The 23470-nt window shown below is 45.3% G+C and overlaps 1 protein-coding gene across 1 annotated transcript in view; it reads left to right on the forward strand.

Annotated features, from left to right (window-relative positions):
• Positions 1-23470, forward strand: part of COL16A1 (collagen type XVI alpha 1 chain) — a 123686-nt gene that overhangs the window by 20564 nt on the left and 79652 nt on the right. The window contains exons 3-8 of the mRNA XM_033157651.1: positions 755-829; positions 1867-1984; positions 12497-12620; positions 14339-14614; positions 17364-17444; positions 18745-18879. Of these exons, the coding sequence (XP_033013542.1) occupies positions 755-829; positions 1867-1984; positions 12497-12620; positions 14339-14614; positions 17364-17444; positions 18745-18879 (809 nt within the window). The remainder of the gene's footprint in view (positions 1-754; positions 830-1866; positions 1985-12496; positions 12621-14338; positions 14615-17363; positions 17445-18744; positions 18880-23470) is intronic.

Below are 23470 nucleotides of genomic sequence, written 5' to 3' on the forward strand. Positions count from 1 at the left end.
ATGATGGGCTTACCTGCTCATCCTCACAGCCACTTTGTTGTGATGGCGTCTTGCACGCGTCTGCTTAATTTCTGTGGGGATATGTTGTATCCAAGCCAGCTTTCAGCCACAGGCTTGCTGCCGGTTGGGTGGGACTGCTATGAAGAGAAAACAAGGTTTCTGGTAAATGCATATCAAAGGGCTGAGTCATTTGCTTTATACTACACTATTATTCATTGCCTTTGTTTCCGAAATAAAGTGCAACACATTGGAGTAGAAGGATCTCACATGGGGTCTTGGCAGGGCAGGACTTAGCGTCATAGCCAATATGGAGATTTCTCAACAGTTCCAAAGTTCATAGCAACACCCCCTAATTCTGTTTGTATTTGTTACTCAGACGCACTTCCCTTTGTAAAACAAAAGAACAGGCTAACAAGTTGCAGCTTAATTTTTAATGGCAGGTTATATGGGCAGCTTCCAAATGTATTACAGTGGTACCTTGGTTTATGAACTTAATCCGTTCCGGAAGTCTGTTCTTAAACCAAAGCGTTCGTAAACCAAGGCGTGCTTTCCCATAGCAGTGCGGGACTCAATTTACAAATGGAACACTCTCAAACAGGCAGCGAAACATGTTCTTACCCTAAGGCAAAGTTCACAAACCAAAACACCTACTTCCAGGTTTGCAGCGTTCTTAATCCAAGTTGTTCATAAACGGAGCTGTTCTTAAACCAAGGTACCGCTGTACTCAATCCATGTTCAATGCACTTTCTTGCAGGCGAGAAATGTCCACAAATGCAAAAGGAAGGTCTCCGGCTGGACCAGACTAGTGACCAATATGTAAACATAACTGGTAAGTTTGTTTTGTCTCTCCAAAAAAATTCTTCTCCTCGCTGGCCTCTGGCCACAACCTCTTTCCTCCCTAGGAATTTGCAAGGGGGCAGAGATAAATCTAATCAGGACCCGTGGATCTGAGACCCAGCAGAATCAGGCAGGAAGATCCATAAAGCTGCCTGAGGATCTCTTGCAGTGTCACAGGCAGGACTGGCAAGCATTCTGGTCTTGAAGCTGGGAAGAAAGATGGGCAGTGTGGAGAGTAACCCACGATGACCTAGCATTTCCTAGAATCACAGAATCATAGAATTGTAGAGTTGGAAGTCATCTAGCCCAACCCCCTGCAATGCAGGAATTACAGTTAAACATTCCCTGACAGATGGCCATCCAACCTCTGTTTAAAAACCTCCCATCATGAAGGAGAGTCCACCACCTTCTGAGGGAGTCTTATGCTCCAGAATTTGTTGGAGCAAAAGTGCCCGTTGTCATTTTTCAGTGCCTTTCTTCTTTAAATAAGTGAAGTTCTCCATCCCAAGATGTATCTGCATTTGATCTGCAATTGTTTTCATACATGCAAATGCTTTTACATTGTTTTTGCAGCAATGTATTTGTTCAGTACGGTATATGTTTTTATGGTAATGTGAAAATTGCTTTGAGATCCTTCATAGGAAGTGATTCATAAATGAAAACTAATGAAATGAAAACTAATTGATTAATATCAAGCTCAACAGGGTTTATAATATGCATGTGAACACGTTAAATGTGACAGGAGAAGCCCTAACCAAAGAATATTTTAAAATGTGGCATTCCAAGCATAAAATTCTCAATCGACCAGGGAATACATTTTTTAAACAAACAGACCAAAAAAAGGATGAACTGTGGTTTTTTTGTAATGCCACTGCCTTTCACTTTCTACTTTCTCACATTATCGGAGTTTAACGTGCCCCAGCAACTTGTCTGTAAAGGGAGAATGGGAACTGGGCTAATTCACTTGACATCTGGAATGGGAGGCTGGACTCTCAAGCTATGCTCCTTTCTCTTCTGTGTCTTTGGCAGGATTTAATCTAATTAAAAGGTTTGCTCTGCTGAAGACCTCAGCCATTAAGAAGATCCGCAACCCCAAAGGCCCAATGATCCTGCGACTGGGCAGCACCCCTCTGGTCCGACCGACAGAGTGAGTATGCCTGCTCTCAAAAACTAGTATGTGGCTGCATGTGCCTCAAGTCATCAGTGCAGTCATTCAAATTATTAAGCCAAGTGGGTCTTATTTATTCCTTTAGGAATTGAGTATTCGCTATTGCAGAGATAACAATAGAGCTTATTGTAAGCCCCTGCCGGATCCCTGCTGGTTCTCACTGTCGCCAACCTATGGGATGCCTATGAGAAGCTCACAAGCAGGACCAGAATGCAACAGCACTCTTCTCATGTGTGAATCCCAGCAACTGGTATGCAGAGGTGTACAGCCTCTGACAATTGTGCAACAACCTTGCGACATGTGTCATGATTTCCTATATTGCAGATGGGGAACTGAGGTTGGCAGAGACACACAGAATGATTTGCCCCAGGCTTGGTGGGATTGTGGTAAATTTTGAACTTGCAGAAATACAGCGTGGTGTAGTGGTTAAGAGTGGTGGACTCATAATCTGGTGAACCGGGTTCGCTTCCCCGCTCCTCCACATGCAGCTGCTGGATGACCTTGGGCTAGTCACACTTCTCTGAAGTCTCTCAGCCTCACTCACCTCACAGAGTGTTTGTTGTGGGGGAGGAAGAGAAAGGAGATTGTTAGCCACTTTGAGACTCCTTAAGGAGAGTGAAAGGCGGGGTATCAAGTCCAAACTCCTCCTCCTCCTCTTCTTCTTCTTCTTCTTCTTCTTCTTCTTGCCTTTTGAGTCTGTACAGTGTATACTGTACAGTGCAAGAGCTGACCATAGGGACAAATATTAGGAATAACTGGGCAGGAATAATCAGGAATGCACAAATAAAAGATGAGGGGAGCACCTGGTTTGACAGCAGTACATGCGAAAAGGATCTAGACTTGCTCTCCACAGCACCTCTGAGCTAACGTGATGCAATCTGCACTGGGTTGTGGAGGCTCAGCTTCAGATCTCCACTTCTGAGTGCTCTTGGGCCAGCTGCTCTAGACCGGTCAGCTTAGCCCACCTCATGAGCTTGTTGTAAGGATAAGTCGGTGGCATGTGAGTGGGAGAACCACATCTTCCCCTTGAGCTTCTTGGATGAAGGCAAATGAGAGGCCCGTGTGCTGGACTAGGCTCAGGGAGATCCAGGTTCAAATCCCCACTCAGCCATAATGCTCACCAGGTGACCTGGGGTCAGTCACCATCTCCCAGCCTAACCTTCCTCACAAGGTTATTGTGAGCATGAAATGGAGGTGGGGAGAGGAACCATGCATGCTGCCTTAGGCTCCTGGAAGGAAAGGCAGGGTGCAAATGTAGTAAATCGAATAGTCCTTGGGGAGTAGACAGCTCATTGGGGTTTGTCTTGGATGGGGTGTCCAATGGGTACCAGCCCCAAACACAAAGAAATTTATCCTGTTAACTCTATAAAAGAGCCTGCGGTCTCCCTGAGTAAGGATTGTGTGGGTGCCTTAGCCACAGCCTGATGGCTGGAAGGATGTTTTAATCCTAGAAAGTAAATCACAGCACAAGAGCAAAGGACTTGGGCCTTTTCCAGGGCCATTATGCAATCTCTGCACCATGTGTGTTTTCCTTCCTCCACTGAAAGTTGGCAGGCAGCCTGACGGGTCTAGACGGGTAGATTGAAGCAGCTTAAGCTGTTTACTAGCTAGGCCTTTCCTTTCATCAGGACCCAGCAGCAGTGCAGAAAAAGCAGGCTTAGAAACTGGCTTCCCCCATCTCCTGCCTCTGCATGTAGGACAGCCTTTAATGCCTAAAAGGGGAGGTGCTGCAAGGACTCGTGTCCTTTCCAGGACTTGCTTCAGTTCAGGCATTGGGGTTTTTGATCTTCATGAAGTACAGTAAGTCAGGAAAGCACATCTGCACTCAGTTCCCAGTTTATGAGACTGCTTTATTCTTCCTGTGCATTTTGGCACTTAAAAGTACGCAGAACGGAGAATAGCAAAACACACACACAAAAAACAACAACAACCCTACCAATAAGGATAGTTTAAAATTTAAGCACTATGATACAATAAAATTAACATTTTGATAAACCTCATAAAGGTGACCTGTAACCATAACTTAAGATGGCAACATATGTAAAACTGAAAGCAGCGGGACCTCCAATCTTCACAGATGTCAAAACACACATTCACACCCACCATGGCAGTTTACACAGTAGCCTCCCTTGGGTGGCCTGGGCCAACAGCTCTGTAGGCAAAGCAGGACCAGCAGGAAGCAAGGGCAAGGCATCTGCATTCTCAGGGAACTCTGGAGTTTGCAGATGGACATAAAATCAGTAAAGAGGAGGGAAAACATCAGTGCCACCCTCCTCCACCCCCCAATTCAACAACAGGAAAAATCATGCATGTATGGTTGCATGGAAGTGAATGCACACACAACCCAGCAAAGCTGTTTCAACTGAGCCTGAAATGAAGTCTTCAGACCCTCCCTTCCTCTGTACAGCCTCCCTCCTGCCATCCTACCTCATGATGAGGCCTGTAGAAGGAGATGCAAGAGGCCAGAAATAACAGCTTCCACTTGGGAGGAACAGAACATTCCACTCATCTGCAGCTGCAAATTTGAGGAGGAAAAGGAGAGGAGAGTAAGACACCGCTCCAACAGTGAGGGGGAAGGTGCAAGTGGAAGAGCCCTGGGCACTCAGGCACATGTGCACAACAGCAGCAGCAGCAAAAGTAGCAAAGGCAGCAGAGAGCATACTGAGGACGGAACACAACATTTTGTTGGGCATCTGATTGTCGGGAAGACCCTCGTGTGAAAATGCTCCTCCCTGCTAGAACTCAGTCTATCTCTTTCTCTTCCAGAACTGCCTAACCTTATACTCTCCACTCCCACCCAGGTTGGGGAGTGTTTCATAGCTAGTAGCCATCGGCCATGAAAGACCCATCAAGGCAACCAAAATGATCAAAGGGAAGGAGCAACTCCCCTATGAAGAAAGCTTGCGGCATTTGAGACTTTTCAGCTCAGAGAAAAGCCAAGTTAGAGGTGGCATGATAGAAGCTTATACAATGGCGCGTGGCATGGAGAAAGTGGGTGGGGGGAAGTATTTTTTCTCTCTCCCTCTTTTGCAACACTAGAATTTGTGGGCATCCAGTGAAGCTGAACATTGGAAGATTCAGATGAAAATACCGTATTTTTTCATGTATAACACACACCCTTGTATAAAACGCCCCCTATTTGGGGAGACTCAAATTTAAGAAAATGGGGGGGGGGTTCACAGAGTTGTTGAGCTTTTTGGGGGGAGGGTTGCCCAGAATAATTGTTGTGCTTTTGGGGGGGGTTGCAAAAAAAAAATCAACCACAATACCGCTAGCTGCCAATCGCCAACACAGCAACCAATTGGTAGCAGCCATTATCGCTCCCATCAATCAACAGTGACCAATCCTACAACCCAACTCTAAACTACCCATGTATAAGTTGACCCAAAATTTTCCACGGTAGTCTCTAAGGAAAAAACCCTCATGTTGTACACAGAAAATTATGGTACTTCTTTACACACCACATGGTTACACTATGGAACTCATTCCCATAAGAAGTAGCAATGGCCACAACCTTGGATGGCTTTAAAAGAGAATTGGACAAATTCATGGTGGATCGGGCTATTGATGGCTACTATGCTCTGCCTCCATGGTTGGAGGCTTGTGAACACCAGTTGCTGGAAACCACACCAGGAGAGAGTTCTCTTGCGCTTGAATCCTGCTTGTGGATTTCCCACAGTAATCTGGTTGGCCACAGTGAGAACAGGATGCTGGATTTCAGGGGCCAGTGGCCTGATCCAGTAGGCTCTTCCTATTTTCTTCGGTAAGGTTTACTTAAGCCACCATGTTTGGGTCTTCAGTGCCCACTGAAGAAGTATTTTCAACTACAGTATTAGCAAAACGGAAAGCCAAGAGAAAAAGAGCAAAGGATGATCAGAGCACTAATTGAAGTGCCTTGGGGTTCCTGACACAGTTTCCCCCGCAACCACTAAGCCAGAGCACCTGCCCCACCCATGCTCAGAAGATGTGGCATGGCAGAAAAGAGGCTAGTGGCTCCTTAGATCCCGATGGTGCCACCAACATCCAACACAAACATATATCCAGCATGTATGGTGGTACTTTGCTTTAATGCTCATTCAGACACCTGGAATTCAGCCTTCAGGGAAGGAGGCTCTGCTACAAAGGATTGAGGGCATTGGAAATAGCTGGTGCACGGCAGAACAGTTGCCGTGGCTCTCCTTTCAGAGTGCTCCCCTCCCCTCCACCTTCTTAGCAATTGCCGCTTTTGTTCTGTTCCAAAGAAGACAAGTCTGTAGTTGTCTGCAGAAGGCGTGCAGTCACCTCTCAGGGGCGCATGTGGAGTAGGACCACTCAGATAGTACCAGCTTCAAAGAAAACAACAGTGAGGGCCAAAAGAAGACAAAGACAAAGAAAAAAGAGGGAGTCGGTGGAAAATCTTGCAACTGAATTCTGATTTCAGTCACTGAAACTCTCCTAAGAAATGGCAATAACTAAAAAAGATATGTATAAATATTTAAGCTTCCTTGAAAGCCAGAACTGAAGGGTCCAAGCAAGGGGTTCCGCAGGGCCACCACTGAGAAGTCCCTGTCTTGCCATCCTAACTGGTTTCATTGGTCAGCACATAAGTAGGACTTCGGAAGCAAATAATAGATTGCAAGCAGTTTCATATGCATATATTTTCATATTTCAAGCATATTTTAAAAATTGTACACAATAGAACACCCCTGTAAGGCAGGTCAGTATTATTATTGCTTTATTATAAAGGGAATCTGAGAAAATAGTGGATTGCTTAACATGGCTACTGCGTTATCTCCTTTCTTATCTCTCAGTTCATAGCGTGGGGCCTAAGGTAGAGAAGAAGCTCCAGGGCAGAGCCCTTGTTGAGCAGTCGCTGGAACTGAGCTGTGGAGTGAATCTGAAATTAGACGGTGGAGAAAAAGTGGAGAGATTTATTTGCCTTTCCTTTTTGAATTTGACAGTGCCAAAACATTTCCTTTGAGTCCCTTGGGGTTTCCCTCCCTCTCTCCCCCCCCCCCTCGCTCTTTATCTTCATTGACAGTTTTTAAACAGTTTCTTAATGTAGGGATGGGCGCTGTGGCAGTTGGGAATAGGTGTGTTTGTTTAAACGCTTGGCTAGCTGAGGGCGCCTCTGCTATGATCTCCTTCTGCTGGTTCTTGTTTTGTCTTGGTGATTCATGAGCCAGGCATGATGACCCCACAATAAACACAGAGAGAGGAGCAAATGAAAGACAAACGACCTGGAGCAGGGCTTCCAAGAAGACAACAAGGAGATCAATGTGCATCCGGTACAATGGCAATGCCAGAGGTGCAGGGCCAACAAGTATTAGTTCTGGTCTCATTCCTTTGCTGGGTAGGGGAGCCTGAGACCAAGGGACAGAAAAGCTCTCCACCCACACACTGAGACTGATGAGGAAACCGTCTGTGCAGTTCTTCTTTTCTGCAAAGGCTGCTATCACTCCCCCCCATCAGCAGGCACTAGTCTTTACTCTGGCCTGCGAGACTCTCTTATCAGAAGTGGAAAGAACTCAGAGTTATTTTCCAGGTTAGGAAAAACAGCGGCGGCAGTGGGCTAGCAAAGTGTGGCATTGGCACACCAGCCAGTCTTTGGTGCATTCAAAGCAGGGAGATTTCAGCTCCTGCTCCTGCTGCATGCAGAGTGCTTGTACCCTCCGTCCCGGTTCTACATCCTTTTCTTTGCATTTTCAGCTTGGCAGTGATAATAATAATAATAATAATAATAATAATAATAAGGCAGTTTATCCAAATCACGTGGAGCCTCCATGCAGGATACTGTGAATCTGCTTTCAGCCTGGGTGGGGGGCAAGTCACAAATTATGCAGCCTGTTCTCCACTATTGTCGATAATTTTGATAAAGTTAATGCAAATGTGGCTCACCAACCATATCTTTCAGCTGGCAGATGCTTGACGACCTCTCCCTGTTTTTGTAGCCATAAACAGAGAGAAAGAGAGAGGAAAAAACCATCAGACTGTTTATCGTGCCTCTGGCTAGGGATAAGAGGATTTCCCCAGCTCCATTCATTTATTGATCTGATGCTTTCCTTTGCTCCGTCTACTGTTCCTCCTGCATTCCTTTACTGGGGAGAATTTCTAAAATTAACACCAGAATTGGCTCAGAAGCAGCTTCTCCTCTGCTTTCTCTTCCCTCTTTTCATCTTCATCTTTCTCCACAGCTGCATCACTGATGCAAACCACCAAAACACTGAGAAATCACCACCTCCCCTCCTGGGCTAGCCTGCCCATGAGGCGGGGTGGGGCAGTTGTTTCAGGTGGCAGACCAGGGGACAGTTGAGAACGGCGGCAGATCCAGGCCCTGATGAGCACACTGCTTACCACTGCTGCTACCACCACCACCTGCTCCTCCTCCACCACTGCGCCACCAGTGTCCCTAAAGTACATTACTTACTTGCATCTTAATGGAACACTCGACAACATGTTCTTGATCCAACCATGTGCTTCGTCACATCATGTTTACTGTTGTGTAATTTCTCATCAATGCACCCGTGTGCATCAGGGATTTTTCTTTTTTTCAAATGCACCCCAAAGAACCGTAAATGCAACCATGCAAATGATAGAACATAGATAGGGTAGGCGCTTATGCTAAAGGGGGGGAGGGGTATAAATGCTGTTATGAAACAAATATGCTCATATTAAGATAGGGTGGTCATTTATGTTTTATCAAATAAGAGAAAATGCATTATTAGAAAAAAGAGGGCATAGGTTTGTGCAGAATTTGCATGCGCTTGTTTATATGTACAGGACTGTATACTCCAAAGCCTATGAAAAAAAAAATCTAATGTAGAGAATTTTTGAAATGGCTTCCCTGTCCTGGCAGTGATATCTGCATTGTTTGGTGGCAGGTCTGATGTTTTAAAAGTCTCTGACAGGTGGGAAGTGGGAAAATCTGCCAATTTCACTTTTCTCAGTTTCTGATTCTTCCAATCTTAAAACAAAATCGAAAATTCTTTCTAGTAGCACCTTAGAGACCAACTGAGTTTGTTCCTGGTATGAGCTTTCGTGTGCATGCACACTTCAGATACATGCACACGAAAGCTCATACCAGGAACAAACTCAGTTGGTCTCTAAGGTGCTACTAGAAAGAATTTTCGATTTTGTTTTGACTATGGCAGACCAACACGGCTACCCACCTGTAACTGATTCCAATCTTAAATTCAGTTCTCCATATTTCTAGAACAATTTGTGATTATTATTATTTTTTTTAAAATATCCTCATGAAAATTAATAAACATTTTAGTGCAAATGTCTCCTAACACATACATTTCTGTATACAGTTTGACTAACGTACATATTTTGCAAGCAATTTATCCTAATATATGGTATGTTTGCATGTTATTTTCAGTAATATGTTCTTTGCCATTATGCACCCTTTCCCCCAATGACTGAATTTTTGCAAACTCTGTGTGCTTTGAAGAACTGCACTGCAAAATTCCAAAAAGTGTGGATTTTGAGGGATGGCTACATTTCAGTGCTTGTATTGTCTCACATAGTGTGAATTAGGTAGGTTCACCTTTCAATGCGAACAGAATTGAATTTCTCTCCCGTTCCTGGTGGCAGAACTTCATCTCTCAAAAGTCAAAGGGCCCTGATTCTGACCTCTGTCTGGCATCCAAATTCTCTGTCTGGCTCATTCCTGATGTACCTCTACAAAGACCATGTGGTGCAAAGGGAAGTCTCTGTAGTGGAAAAACTTGGCATAAATAACTGGTGTTGACCAAGCCCCAGAACTGGTCGCTGAAGGGCAATGAATGTTGCAATAGTAGGATGGATTCCACAGATGAAATTGATTCCTGCTCTGCTTGGCTTCCAAATCTCCTGATTCTGTCTGGACTGGATATGGGTTGTTGTTGCTGCTGTTTTTATTTTTGAATGTCCTGAGAAATGAACACAGATGTTAGTGGCTGCTGTTGCTACTGGAGCAAAATTGTTGGACTCGCTCTGTGTCTACCATGACCTCATTATAGCAATCCTTTTAAAGTGTTATTTATGGTTTGGCTGGGATAAGCTTCTAAATGGTTTTTAGGGTTACCTCCTTTCCTATCGGGATGCGGGTGGCACTGTGGGTTAAACCATAGAGCCTAGGGCTTGCTGATCAGAAGGTTGGCGGTTCGAACCCCCGCGACGGGGTGAGCTCCCGTTGCTCGGTCCCTGCTCCTGCCCACCTAGTGCAAGTGGATAAATAGGTACCGCTCCGGCGGGAAGGTAAACGGCATTTCCGTGAGCTGCTCTGGTTCGCCAGAAGCGGCTTAGTCATGTTGCCCACATGACCCGGAAGCTGTACGCCAGCTCCCTCGGCCAGTAATGCAAGATGAGCACCGCAACCCCAGAGTCAGGGGTACCTTACCTTTCCTATCTGACAGAGCCACTGTGCCTTTGAGCATGGGCAGAGGGTGCTTTCATGGTGTCCATGATGATGAGGGAAGCCTCTTGTTTTCATCTATTTCTATTTCTATGTACTGCCTTGAAACACCTGCATTGTTTCATGATTTAAAATAGTGAGTTACAGTGTTATAGACATGGTGGTACTTGAGGGGTAAGGAAGAGGAGAGGGAAATAAGCAAAAACAGGTACCGTGGCCATTGCATAAGTCTGTTCTGGAAGGGTCTGGGGCTAGCAAGAGATCTCAGGAATGAACATCATTGAGAGCTCCATCTGAGGCACATCTGCACTATACGTTTCCCCACTAAGAATCCGGGAACTGTTAAGGGTGCTGGGAATTGCAGCTTTGTGTGGTCCTTACATGATACATAGCTCAGTCGGCAGAACACAAGACTCATAACCTCAGGGTCGTGACTTCAAGCCCCACATTGAGCACAAGATTCCCACATTGAGGGGGTTGGACTACATGACCCTCACGCCTCATAGCCCCTTCCAACTCTACAATTATATGATTCCCAAGCCTGTTGAGGTGATGGGAGACAAGGCCTAGTTGGTACTGACCCCTAGAAATATTTTCCCAGCCTCTTCTTTGCCCTCTTTTAAGCAGGATCTTATGACTATTTCATTCTGAGGTGCAGTTCTGAATTAATTAGAGCCCCCAGAGAATGAATTCTAATTTAATATTCCTTCTGTGTTTTATTATTCCATTTCATTGCTGCTTTATTGTTTTTAGAATTGTACTGTAGATTTTCTTTGTTAATATATTTTTATGATTTTATTTTATTTTTATTTTTTTTGCATGAAAGAAAGGAAACTCAACTGGAACCCACATTATGCTTGCAGTAAGAAACGATTTAGTGGGCTGGTAGAAGGGATTTATTATAGGCTGACCAATTAACCACAAATCCTTTGAGTAAATCATTTGTCTTTAGATATATTAATGTTAATTAAAATAAATTGGCATATTGCACATGGATGCCTTTTTTTGCAAAAAAAAAAAATATGAAGAAAGTGAAAGATAGTTTACTGCTTAATAAACAAAAGTGAGCACTCATTAGAGGGAAAGGTCATTGTTAATATGTTCTTTTTCTTTCCATACGTCACCAGAGCCAAAATAGCTGCAAAACAACAACAACACCCCGACAGAAATTGAACATTCACAATGAAAAGGGACCCCCACCCCACTGAATAAACTACAGCGGTTGTTGATTAATCTGCCAATTAAAGTTTCATTTCCATCTAATGTGTGTGCGAGCATACGTGTTCTTATGGACTGATACGTATCTTTCCCAATATTTTCTGTGATTGTTTAATTAGTCTGCTTGAAAATAAGGTGCGAGCTTTGATTCAGTGTCTGCTTGGTGTATTTGCAAAGAGGAGGGTGCTTTGTAGTGAGTCATGCTAGTGGTCTATGTTTTATGATGTTTTGCCCATGATTTTTTACTGAACTTTTTGGTGCACACCGCCACAATATTTTTCTTATCAACTGGCAGTTCATAAATAACCGTAGAAACAAAATAATAATTTATAAGGCTACTTATAAACCTTATGAGCTCAATACGAGGTGACTCTCATAAATGTGGGAGTTTACCTCAACGGCCAAGTTAACTGATTACATCAAAATGAAAGAGAAAAGGCAAAGACAAGATAAATTAGCAACAAATTGGCGGCCATTTATTAAATACAGCAAGGATTCAGGGTTATGTCAAAATATATTGTGCTTTTACACCGTTTTGAATTCAGTTCTAGCAAGGATGACAAGATTATGGTGTAATATATTGTCAAGGGTTTTTGTTATTCTTTTCCACTTTTGGGAGGCAGGGGGAAACAGGTGACTGTAGTTTCTATTTTCCCATCTTTTTTTCCCTTTTCATTTCTTTACACGCACATACGTATCCCGAGCAAAAGACCCGCTTGCTATCACTGCTTTCACTGGCATGGCTGCCCCTGGGCATCCAGCATTGCCCTTGAGACAAAATGTCCCACCATAGGAATGATGTCATGAATTGCTGTATTGCCTTTCTAGAGCTTTCTTGCCTGCCCCCAATGGCTGCCTCCCTTTCCTCACATCTCTCCCCTCCTCTTTGTTCCCAGACAGCTGTTCCCCCGGGGCTTGCCTGATGAATTCACCCTGGTGGTTACTCTACTCTTGAAGAAACAGACCAGCAAAGAGAACTGGTACCTCTTCCAGGCCACCGATCGTCAGGGGTACCCCCAGGTACATCACACTAGCATGGTGCATCCTTTCCAGGGCCTCGTGGCTCTTTCTGTCCTATCATGCACCTCTTCTTTCCACTGAGGGCAACCAGCTTCCTATTCTCCTTCCGCCAGCCCCAGGCTTAACCAGATAGTACTGCTCAAGGAACAAGCAGATCTGTTGCCCACCTGATCCATATGGGCAAAGTTGCCAGTGGAGCTGCTGTGCCTTGTAGATGCCCAAAAGCTGTCACCACCCATGCAGTTGCCATCTGCACCCATGCCCACTTTTCTTTCACCCAGGAAATGTGGGACATGCAGCATTCCCCAAATGGGTGCGCGGCAGATGTGGTGGGCTTTAACTCCCATCAGCCCCAGCTGACATGGTCAATGGTTAGGGATGGTGGGAATTGTAGTCCGAAATATCTGGAGGTCATTAGATGGTGGGAGATTGCTCTAAAGGGGCTCCCAAGTAAGCAAGTTGCTCCCATAAAGACCAAGAGTGGGCTGGAGCCTTCTTTGCCTTCAGGGCAAGATCGCTCCTCCAAGGCCCCACCCCAGGTGATGGAGGAACCCACAGTGGTGGCTCCAAACCAGACTGAGCAGTAGGCTTCTTCTGAGAGGATAAGCTGGAGCCAGGCTCTTTCAGTGCTGCAGAGGGTGCAAGGATTGGAGGTGAAGCTGCCACAGGAGTGAAGTGGGCTCAGTTCACCTGGGTGATGTAAGAGGGGAAGGAGTGGAGTGGCTACGTCACTGAGACCTTCCCGGGGATCTGACTCCTCATGTGTAATTCCCCTCATTTGGTGCTGCTGGCCCAACAAAACTAGCCAGCCCCTTCTTGTCTGAGTGACAGTTCAAACCTAAGCTGCTGTCCATGAGGAGGATCCTTGCCATAGAAGTGAGCCTCACAGATTTCCTAGACTGGCCTTGTGTTGTGCTTTCACCATGGAAAGCTAGCATGGGAGTGTGGCCTGGGTAAGGGCAGAGCACTGGATGTGGCTCCTTGCTTCCCACCTGAGCCATTTTGGCAGGTGGGAGGAACTATTATTAGCTTGGTTCCCCTTGAAGGTTCCTCTCCCAGGTGGTTTCCTGGACAGGGAAAGCAGACTCCAGCTATTTAAAGTTTCAGTTTAATCCCCCATGCATTGATTAATCCTAACTTTTATTAGACCCAGGAATTGAGGGGGATCTGGTTCCCCACAAACTCATAACAATATGGAATATATCAAATGGCTAAACTAACTGTTTTTCTCAAGAAGTTATTTCTGATCCAAGTTAATGATAATAATAAAACATTCCTCTCTGGAATAACAGGCATCAAGACCATATTTATCTTTCAGTGTTCTTTATGATAATATAACTGTATTTTATATCTGTCACTTCCTATGTGTATATATATATATATATATATATATATATATATATATATATATATATAATCAGACAATGATTCATAGTATGACAAAGATGCCACTTGTGTTGTGGGATCTGATGGTCTGCAACATTAGATTTGACCCATTTCATAATAAAGGGTGTATGGACCAGAGGGAAGACTGCCCTGGCAAAAAAAGAACCATAAGTCTTCTCTCAGCTTGCCTGCTGCCGCCACAATCCTTATATCTCCCTGTTTAGTGTGCTTTCTTCATCTTTCTTTCTCCCTGTCTCCCCTCATGCCTTTCCTCTCTGCCTCTCTTTCTAGAACATTCTCATAGTCAGCGCCGTCTCCTTTCACCCCCTCAGCTCTCCCTGGGGATCAACAGCAAAGAGCAGAGCCTGGAGTTCCAAGCCAAGGGTCAGGACAAGGAGTTTGTCAGCGCCATCTTTGCCGGAAAAGGGGTCTCTGCCCTTTTCGACTTGAAATGGCACAAAATGGTCCTTAGCATCCAAAGCCAGGTGGTTTCCATCCACATCGACTGCAGCTACATCTCATCCAAGCCACTGCAACCCCGCCGGAGCCTGGCCAGGGAAGGCAACGCGTTTGTTGGATTGGATGCCGTGCAGGGTGCTCCTGTCACAGTGAGTCATGGCGGGGCTTTGTGGGAAAGCTGTGGCAAGTGGTCCCTCTCTCCATTTGGGGCTGCTTGGCCTTTTCTCAAACCTAGCTTGGCCCAAACACACATTGGTATTTATGAAGACACCCTCAACTCTAAGGAATGTTGCTAACGTTTTTAAAAAGTGTTAAGCTTCACCGGAAATCTCTCCTAAACCTTCAGGTTTGTCCTGGCATTCTACCATAGGTGACATGCATACTTTTTGCTAATCTTACATTTCTAAGAAGAATGAACCTCCAAATTGTCCAAAAGTTCACTTTACACAAAATTCAGTTCTATTGAAGCTTCTGTCTGTAAGGGATTGTCCCTCACTCCCCAGAGAACAGGAGTTGGTGTCAGGATTGAGGCCACTAAGCTAGGTCACCTTTGAACTTCAAGACAAAGCTATTGTAGGACAGAGGTTCCCTGCCTCTGATCTACAATGACCAGCAGCAGCTCTCTCTAACCCCAACCCAATCCTACCTGAAGATAGTAAGGATTGAACCTGGGACCTGCTGCATGCATAGCAGATCTTCTACCACTGGAGAATCTGCATGGTGATAGAGCAAGAAATGACTATATATTTCCAGGAAGAGATTTTGAAACCCTTGAGCTGATCAGCCAATGCATAATTAACAACAAACTAAGCTATTTTGGTGTAAGTGCATTCTGCAATAAATCAGGGAGCTTTAGCAAATCCTGAGTCTAAGCCAGAAGCCAGTACACAAAATTCTTGGGCAAGGTTTGGGGCCTTGGCAAGGACTACTGCCACCACCACCAGGCTGCTGTTATAACGCTGGTGGGGACATCACTGGTCACTTCTACTCCTGCTGCTAGCTGCTTCCTAGCAGCAGCTAGAATGGACTGTGGGGTGGCCTTGAACATGAGAACATAACAAGAGCCTGGCTGCTGGATGAGCTGAAGTCTCTCCCAGTCCAGCAGTTTGTTCTCATGGTAGCCAACCAGAAGCCCCTATGGGAAGCCCATAAGTAGACCCTGAGTGCAAGACCACTACACTCCCCGAAATGATCAAGGGGATGGAGAGCGACTCCCCGGTGAGAAAAGGCTGCAACATTTGGGACTTTTTAGTTCAGAGAGAAGGCCAGCAAAAGGTGATATGATGGAGGTGTCAAAAATTATTCATGACATGGAGAAAGTGAGTGGGGAAGTATATATTGGATAAGGCTAATAACAGTTACAAGCCATGATGGTTATGCTGTACCTCCATGGTTGGAGGCAGAAATGCTTCTGAATACCTGTTTCTGGAAACCCAAGGAGGGGAAAGTGCTCTTGTCTCTCAGATCCTCCCTGCAGGTTTCCCACAAGCATCTGCTTGGCTGCTGAGAGAATAAGATCCTGGACTAGACAGGCCATTGGCTTCATCCAGTAGGCTCTTCTTCCATTCTTATGAGGCACAGTGCCTCTGATACTGGAGACACTATATGGCCATCATGGCTAATAGCCATGTGAAGCTCTTGGTGTTGAGTGGAGCTCTAGGCCTGCACCCCTGAACTCTGACATTTTAATTATGCCATTTCCCAGGGTGTGTATGTTGGGAGCAGGGCTGGTGAAGTAAAATGGCGGTGCTGGGAATTCAGTAATTTGGGCCCTGTGCAATTGAGTTAACTACTGAGCTGTTAGAGGCTTCGGAGTTTTGCTTAGAATCCAGATACCTAGAGTATGTCTTTGTGGGATTTCCCTATGGCTGGAAGGCAAATGATGCCATAGCAGCCTTCCTGACGCTAAGCAGGTCTAGCTCTAGTCAGGGCCTGCCTGAGAACCCTCACGTATCCTGCCTTAATTTCCTTGATAGAAGGAAGGTGATATTTAAATGCAATAAATGAATAGATGTACCAACCCATTAGACAGGTATAAGCACAGTTCCACATGTGCCAGATTTCAGCTCCCAACCCTGACCCCACCTCTGCTTCTAACTGCACATTTGCGGGTTAAAGCAAGCGGTCAAAATGAGGCAATTACCCTGCCAAGATCAGGATTTCTGATTGTTCTCTCTTTTCCTATAATAGAATTGGGAGTGACAGTTCCTTTTTGGAGAGGGAATTTCTCTCCCCACACATTTATCCCACTGTGGCAATGCCACTGGGGAATTTGGAGAAGCACCGAAGAAAATATTTCTTGTGTGGCATTGTTTTCTTCTTAAGTAGAACTTTAAAATAATGCTGCTCCAAAACTCCTAGGCCAACATTTAAAGGTGGCAATTTGTGTCTACCTGATGGCCTTGACCAAGCCCAAGACCTGCCAACCCTTCACCAGAAACCATTTGAGAGGCAGGTATCTGAAAAAGTACAGACAGTTGGGAAGCTCACCCTGCCATTTCTCTTGCCCAGAAGAAGCTTGCCGGGTGTGGTGGAGCCCAGTAGGTATTCACTGTCACTTGCTGGGCGGGGAAGATGGCATGGAGGCTGCAGATGCATTGAAAGGGGCATCAGATTGGCTCTGCCAGTGCATTTTCACTGCACTGGTCTCCCTGCCACTTTTGCCCTCTCCTTCTTGGGAAGCAACTGGGACACAACTGGTGGGAAGTCAGCATAATGGCACCGCCCCACCTGGTGAGCCACTTCTGCTCATTTCTCTGGTGGAATGTGTACTTGTACCACTATGAATTCCCATGCTTAAGAGAAGGGCTGGCTGAGGCCTCTTCTCCAGGATCTGAAGAACCAGGGTGGATATTGGATCTCCACCCTATAACAGTTTGCTTGTTTCTTTGTTTGCAGTTTGACATTCAGCAGCTTCACATTTATTGCGACCCAGCCATGGCAATGCATGAGGGATGCTGTGAGATCTCTGATAACGGGGTGAGTAATACTGCAGATATGCAAAAGCTGTCACTTCTGTTTATGTGTGTGCTCCTGCAATTTCCCCATGCTGAGGTTGCAGGACTGAGACATTTATCCACAAAAGCTGTCAGACAACTTTTCTAGGGTTGAAAGCACTGCTGTCTGTTTTGCATGTTTTTATTACCTACAGTGGTGCATCAGGTTCCCCATTCAAAACCACAGGCAACAGCAGCAATTGATATAGATCTGATTCACCACTGTGCATAGTAGATGCAATCTACTCAGTTACATAGCAACTTGTATGTAAAAACTGCTATGCTTTTTTGGGGTGGATCTGATAATATGTTGACACCTGCTGCCTGTTTGGGATAGTTATTTGAAACAATGTCAGTGTGGTTTTTGCTTCAGAAAACCTTCACTTTCAGGTCTATGCAGTCATTGCCCTCTACTGACTTCTCAACAAGTTCTGATCTTGTTCAAATAGTACAGCCTCATTGTGCCCATAAATTCAGTGGTGAGGAACCTCTTGCTCAGGGGCCTAATAGGCCTATGGGAGGCAGTCGTAATTTGGCCCTCAAGGCTGTTTTCACCAAACCACACCCCACACCTGACCCACGCCTGACACCACACGTGACATCAGGTGGGCACCTCATAAAGACATGGCTAGCAAAGGAATACTCAGGAGCTTAAAATGTAATCCTGTTTGTTCTTTGGCAAGAAGGGCCTGCTGTCAGCACCAACCAGCTGATTGGGACTGAAAGCTAGCAACTTGGAAGTTGCCACCTGATGACGCACCTGTCAAAATGGCCCGTGATGGGTGAGGGAAGTGTGGATCCATCCCACCAGGCTGAAAAGTCTTCCCACCTGAGCCATAAACTTTGGTCTCCCAGTTCCTGGTCTGTCACTAACCCCTATTTGTTCCCAAGAAAGTTTTCTGGGGCTCCCCAGACACAACCAATTTGGGCAGCAGTAAGAAAAAGGAAAATTGTAAGTAGACACAGTGCTAGGTTGGGTGGAGCCCAGTTCCCTTATAGGGAACCAAAACTACCTCCTTCCTGATCATCAGAGTGATAATTTTGTAGTTTTAGGGGGGCATGCAGATCAGCCAATGGGTGGCTTGTCTACCTGTGTGTATGCAGGTGAGTGCATGAGGGAGTGTAGGGTGGCTTGCAGCCCCCAGAGATTGGCCAAGGGTAAAACCAACCCTTGGACCAAAACAGGCTAGCCACCGCTGCTATAAGCCCCAGGCCATGCTGGTCCATGAAGAGCTAACTGCCTTGCTCACCAAAGTTATTTCAGTACTTTCCTGTTTCATCAGTGCTTTCCCGAAGCATCTAAAACTCGCCGGGATGTGGAAGTCATGCAGAGCAATGACCTGATAGAGATCAACCCTCAGACTGAAGGCAAGGTCTACACCCGCTGCTTCTGCTTGGAGGAGACCCAAAGCAAGCAGGTGAGGAACACCAACCAGCAAGAAGGAACTAGCATAGCCCAGAGCATTGGGCAGCCAACATGGTGCCTTCCAGACATTTGGAACTACAACCCCCATCTGCCTCAGCCAGCATGGCCATTGGTCAAGGAGGATGGGAGCTGGAGTCCACAACATGTGGAGTGTACCACTCCAGTTACTCCTGGTGTAGAGCTATGAATCAGGAAGCCCCTAGCTCAAATCTTGTTCCTGTTGTGAAGTCAGGACATGGCTATAAGCAAGCTTCTCAGTCTCCCATCTGGGGGTTGATGATGCTGTCCTTCTCTGAATAATTGTAATGGTTATGACAAGCTAAAGTATGTGCAGAATTTGTAAGCATTACATAAGACAAAGTGTTATTGATCTGAAATCCTCTGGAGAATTCCATTTACTGGAATTGTACAGCCCAAACTGTGGAAATATGGGGTAGTTGTGGTTCATGGGTTTTTGTTGCATGTGTGCAGACAGCACAGATGTAAGAAGGCATAGTTTTCTGTTTCACTCTGCATTTGTTGCTTGTAGCACTGTTGCCGTTCCACTGCATTTCGTCTTCTGCATAAACTATTATTCTTCTCACTGTCTCGCTGTTGACAATATTGTGCAAATTATGTAAATTCCATCTTGTCATTATGTTATCCATTCATTTCAATGTAAACAAAACATGATGCAAATGAGAGAAAATGCAATTGATTTTGTATCATTTGCAGTCTGAAAGTAACAACAGCAGTGAATAGCAATTGCATTTGCTGGATTGATTTCCATTCTGGACGTGGGATGAACAAGTGAACATTGGCAATTTCTTGTCCTGTTTCTCTCTAGCAGACAGCTAGGTTGATACGATGTGATTAAATAGGATGGATTTGTGTGGAAAGAATTTTATTGTGGAAGAAAAGCTGTGAGATCATTACTGAACAACCATGGCAATGTTAGCCAGCGTAAACAACACTGAAAACTTCCATTGCGTGTGCTTAGCCATGTTCTCCAATATCTTGCTGCCACCCCCAGCATCTGCCACCTGAGGCAGCTGGCTCACTCTGCCTAATGGTAATGCTTATGTCCAATCACATTGTGTTGGACATAGTACCATGGCATTGTTCCATTTACTATGTGATCCCCAATTGGATGGGATCACCCATGTAACCATTACCAGAAGCAGCAGTCAGGATAAATAATGGCACCCAACAGTTTTGAGAAAAGATAAGTATTTGAGAGGGGAAATTACCCATCAAAATAAGTATTTTTGATCCACAAATCGGAAAGTTGTAGAGACTCAGTGCAGTCTTAATCCTCTGCTGAGATAGATTTAATGGTCCAACTGATGGAAAACTAATTTGCCTGTTCCCACCACCACTGTAGTATGGAATAGAGAGAGCTTTGCTGGAATTAAACACCAGTCATCCGTTCAACATTTGCTGGGAATAAATTTGCTGCCAATTTAGGGATTTTATTTTTCACTGTCACATCCTACTGAGGAGAAATACACACCAGAGAAGGGATTGGGAAGGGGGGAGCAAGAGGTTGCAATCCAAACCATCTGAGACTACTGCCAGCCAGTTGTGAGCTGACATGATGGATAGAATATGGAAATATTTACATCCCCGCTCTCCAAAGATAGTTCTTAAGGGGGCTTGCAACATTTTTAATACAAAAACATGATATAAAAAGAAACATCAGTACAAAAGCAAAACACAACCTTCGGCAGATTAAAAACAGCAGCAGAATTGATTAATCAATCATTTAAACACTTTATTATTCGATCACTTGGTACATAAACAGGTTTTTTTTACCTTCTCCCGGAGGTGCAGTTACTGCTTGATTCCTGTCCTATAACTTAAGTTTTCTTTCATCTGGTGAATAACATTCCTGTTTTTGATAGCTCAAGTGTAGGCATTCATATTTGAGATATGATTAAATTGTGCTTCTTTTATTTACATAGAAAAGCCCCATTTAATTCAGCATATCTTGTAGAGGCATTGATTTGGTTTTGAGATGAATTGTAGGGCCAATAGATGCTTACATCCAGTTGATTTAATATTAGCTTAGGCTACAGTCCTAACATGCTGGTCCTTGTGGCTGAAGGGGGTTAGGAGGCAGCAGATGCAGACATCTGCTGGGCTACGTCTCTGTGGGACTCCGTTGCCCTGGAAGCCCCACTCCCAGCCATAGATGGTGGTAGTATTCCTGCCAGTCATAACCAGCATAGGACCCCAAAATGATCTGTAATGGGGCTGAGTCACAGCAGGGCCAGCCATGGATCCACTGGATTCTGAACCAGTCCATTTAGCAGAGAGGGCTCCTGGAACAGGCATGGCTTTGAAAAGTCACTAAAACCACTGCCCACTTCTTCTGCCCTGGCCAACAAAAGCCAGCAGGATGTGACAGTCAACCCACCACGACACTCTTAGTGAGTATATGCTTTTGTGTGCATTCTTTGGTTGGAGAACTGCATCATAATTTATGTCTGCATTTTGAAGGACAGCTGCCTATCAGTTCATGTCTTGTTTTGTGAAGTGGGTAGATTTGCCTTAAGATGAAAACCATGCTGGATATTCCCCTCATCCTGAAGTGGCATGGGCATCTTTATCCAACTCTAGATAAATCTGACCCCGGGGCATTGTGTTCTGACTTGCCCAAGGAAGAAATGCTGAACTCTCTGGCTTGGAACTGCCTTCTCCCACACATGGGCCCCCTTTCCCTGTTGCTGTCCTCTCCATCCTTTGAGATTCTTTCATTGGTGAGAACACAAGCCTCATTCATTCACCCTCTGGGACAAAAACAAACTTGCCTCATTTTTTCCACAATATTTAATGGTGGTGATGAGACTAGGCCAAAAGAGCCAGACTGAAGAAAAATGCAACAAGAGCCAGAGGATAGAAAACGGAGCTTATTAAGAGGTGAATCTTGACAGGATGGAGCTGCAGATAAGTGGGAGCGTGGAAAGTATTCCTACAAGTGCAAGGGTGTGTGGTGATAAGCATCTTGCTGGGTTGGGAGAAAGAGGCCAGGATGTTAGGACGATGAGTAGGCGGACTAGTCCCTGGATGGTTAAAGTGTAGGTGGATCTATGGCCCTTCAGAAATTGCTAAACTACACCGCCCATGGCCACCAGCCATGCTTCCTAGGGCTGATGGAAATTGTAGTTCTGCAATACAGTGGTACCTCTGGTTACGTACTTAATTCGTTCTGGAGGTCTGTTCTTAACCTGAAACTGTTCTTAACCTGAAGCACCACTTTAGCTAATGGGACCTCCTGCTGCCACTGCACCGCCAGAACATGATTTATGTTCTTATCCTGAAGCAAAGTTCTTAACCTGAAGCATTATTTCTGGGTTAGCAGAGTATGTAACCTGAAGCGTATGTAACTTGAAGCGTATGTAACCTGAGGTACCACTGTATCTGATGGGCCAAAGGTTCCCCAGTCCTGACTTACAGTGATGTAGAGAAGGCATGTAGCTGCTGCACAGCATGTTCCAGGGGCAGCTGAACACGGTTGGAATGTGAGGAGAATTTCCTGGAGACTTGAGTCTGCTGTCAGGAGAACCACTCTTCACCAGCCGCTCCTGCCTTGAGGAGCAAGACTGGAGAGCAAAAGGCCGAGATGGGTGACGGAGGAGGTCACTTGAGCTCCTGAGCTTCTGCCATTTCATTTCTTGTTTAACACAGGAAACTGAATTGGTACAAGTCAGACCATCCAGCTCAGTACAGTTGTACCTTGGAAGTCGAACAGCTTAGATCCTGAACGTTTTGGCTCCCGAACGCCGCAAACCCAGAAGTAATTGTTCCAGTTTGTGAACTATTTTTGGAAGCCAAATGTCTGGCGGGGCTTCCGAGGCTTCCGATAGGCTGCAGCCAATCAGAAGCCACACTTTGGTTTTTGAATGTTTTGGAAGTCGAATGGACTTCCGGAACAGTTTACATTCAACTTCCAAGGTACGACTATACTGTCAACACTGAATGACAGTTTCTCTCCAGGGTTTCAGACTAGGGATGCTAAGCCCCTTGGGGAAGGGGCATAGCCCAGTGGAGTGCATCTGCCTTTCATATAGAAGGTCTCAGGCTCAGTCCCCAGCATCTCCAGGTAAGACTGTGGGAGCCTCCCTGTGTAGACAGTACAGCGTTACATGGACCAATGGCCTGGCTCCATATAAAGGCAGCTTTGTGTGTCCTGTGTTCAGGCAAGAGACCTTCCCAGCGATACCACAGGGTGCCAGGATTTAAACTTGTGACCTTCTGCAAGCAAAGCAGATGCTCTATCACTGAACTATGGCAGTGCACTTCCAGATGCTGTGATAAGCACCTGTTAAATGTTAATCTTAGTTCTCTGAACATCAGCCATTTTCTCCAGCTGCTGGCAACCTTCCCTCTTCACTAGGAGTGAAGGACAGAAAGAAGCTGTTTTGGCCCGCATGGAAAGCTTGCTACAAGGGAGGGAGCATGAGAGCATCCAGGAGATTTATGGCTTTGAAAGAGGATTGGACAAATTCACTATCAGTGGCTACTAGCCAGGATGGCTAGGCTCTGCCTTCACAGCTGGAAGCAGAAATGCATCTGAATACCAGTTGCTAATAACCACAGGG

Source organism: Lacerta agilis, chromosome 8 (genome assembly GCF_009819535.1).
Source record: "Lacerta agilis isolate rLacAgi1 chromosome 8, rLacAgi1.pri, whole genome shotgun sequence".
Lineage (NCBI taxonomy): Eukaryota > Metazoa > Chordata > Lepidosauria > Squamata > Lacertidae > Lacerta > Lacerta agilis.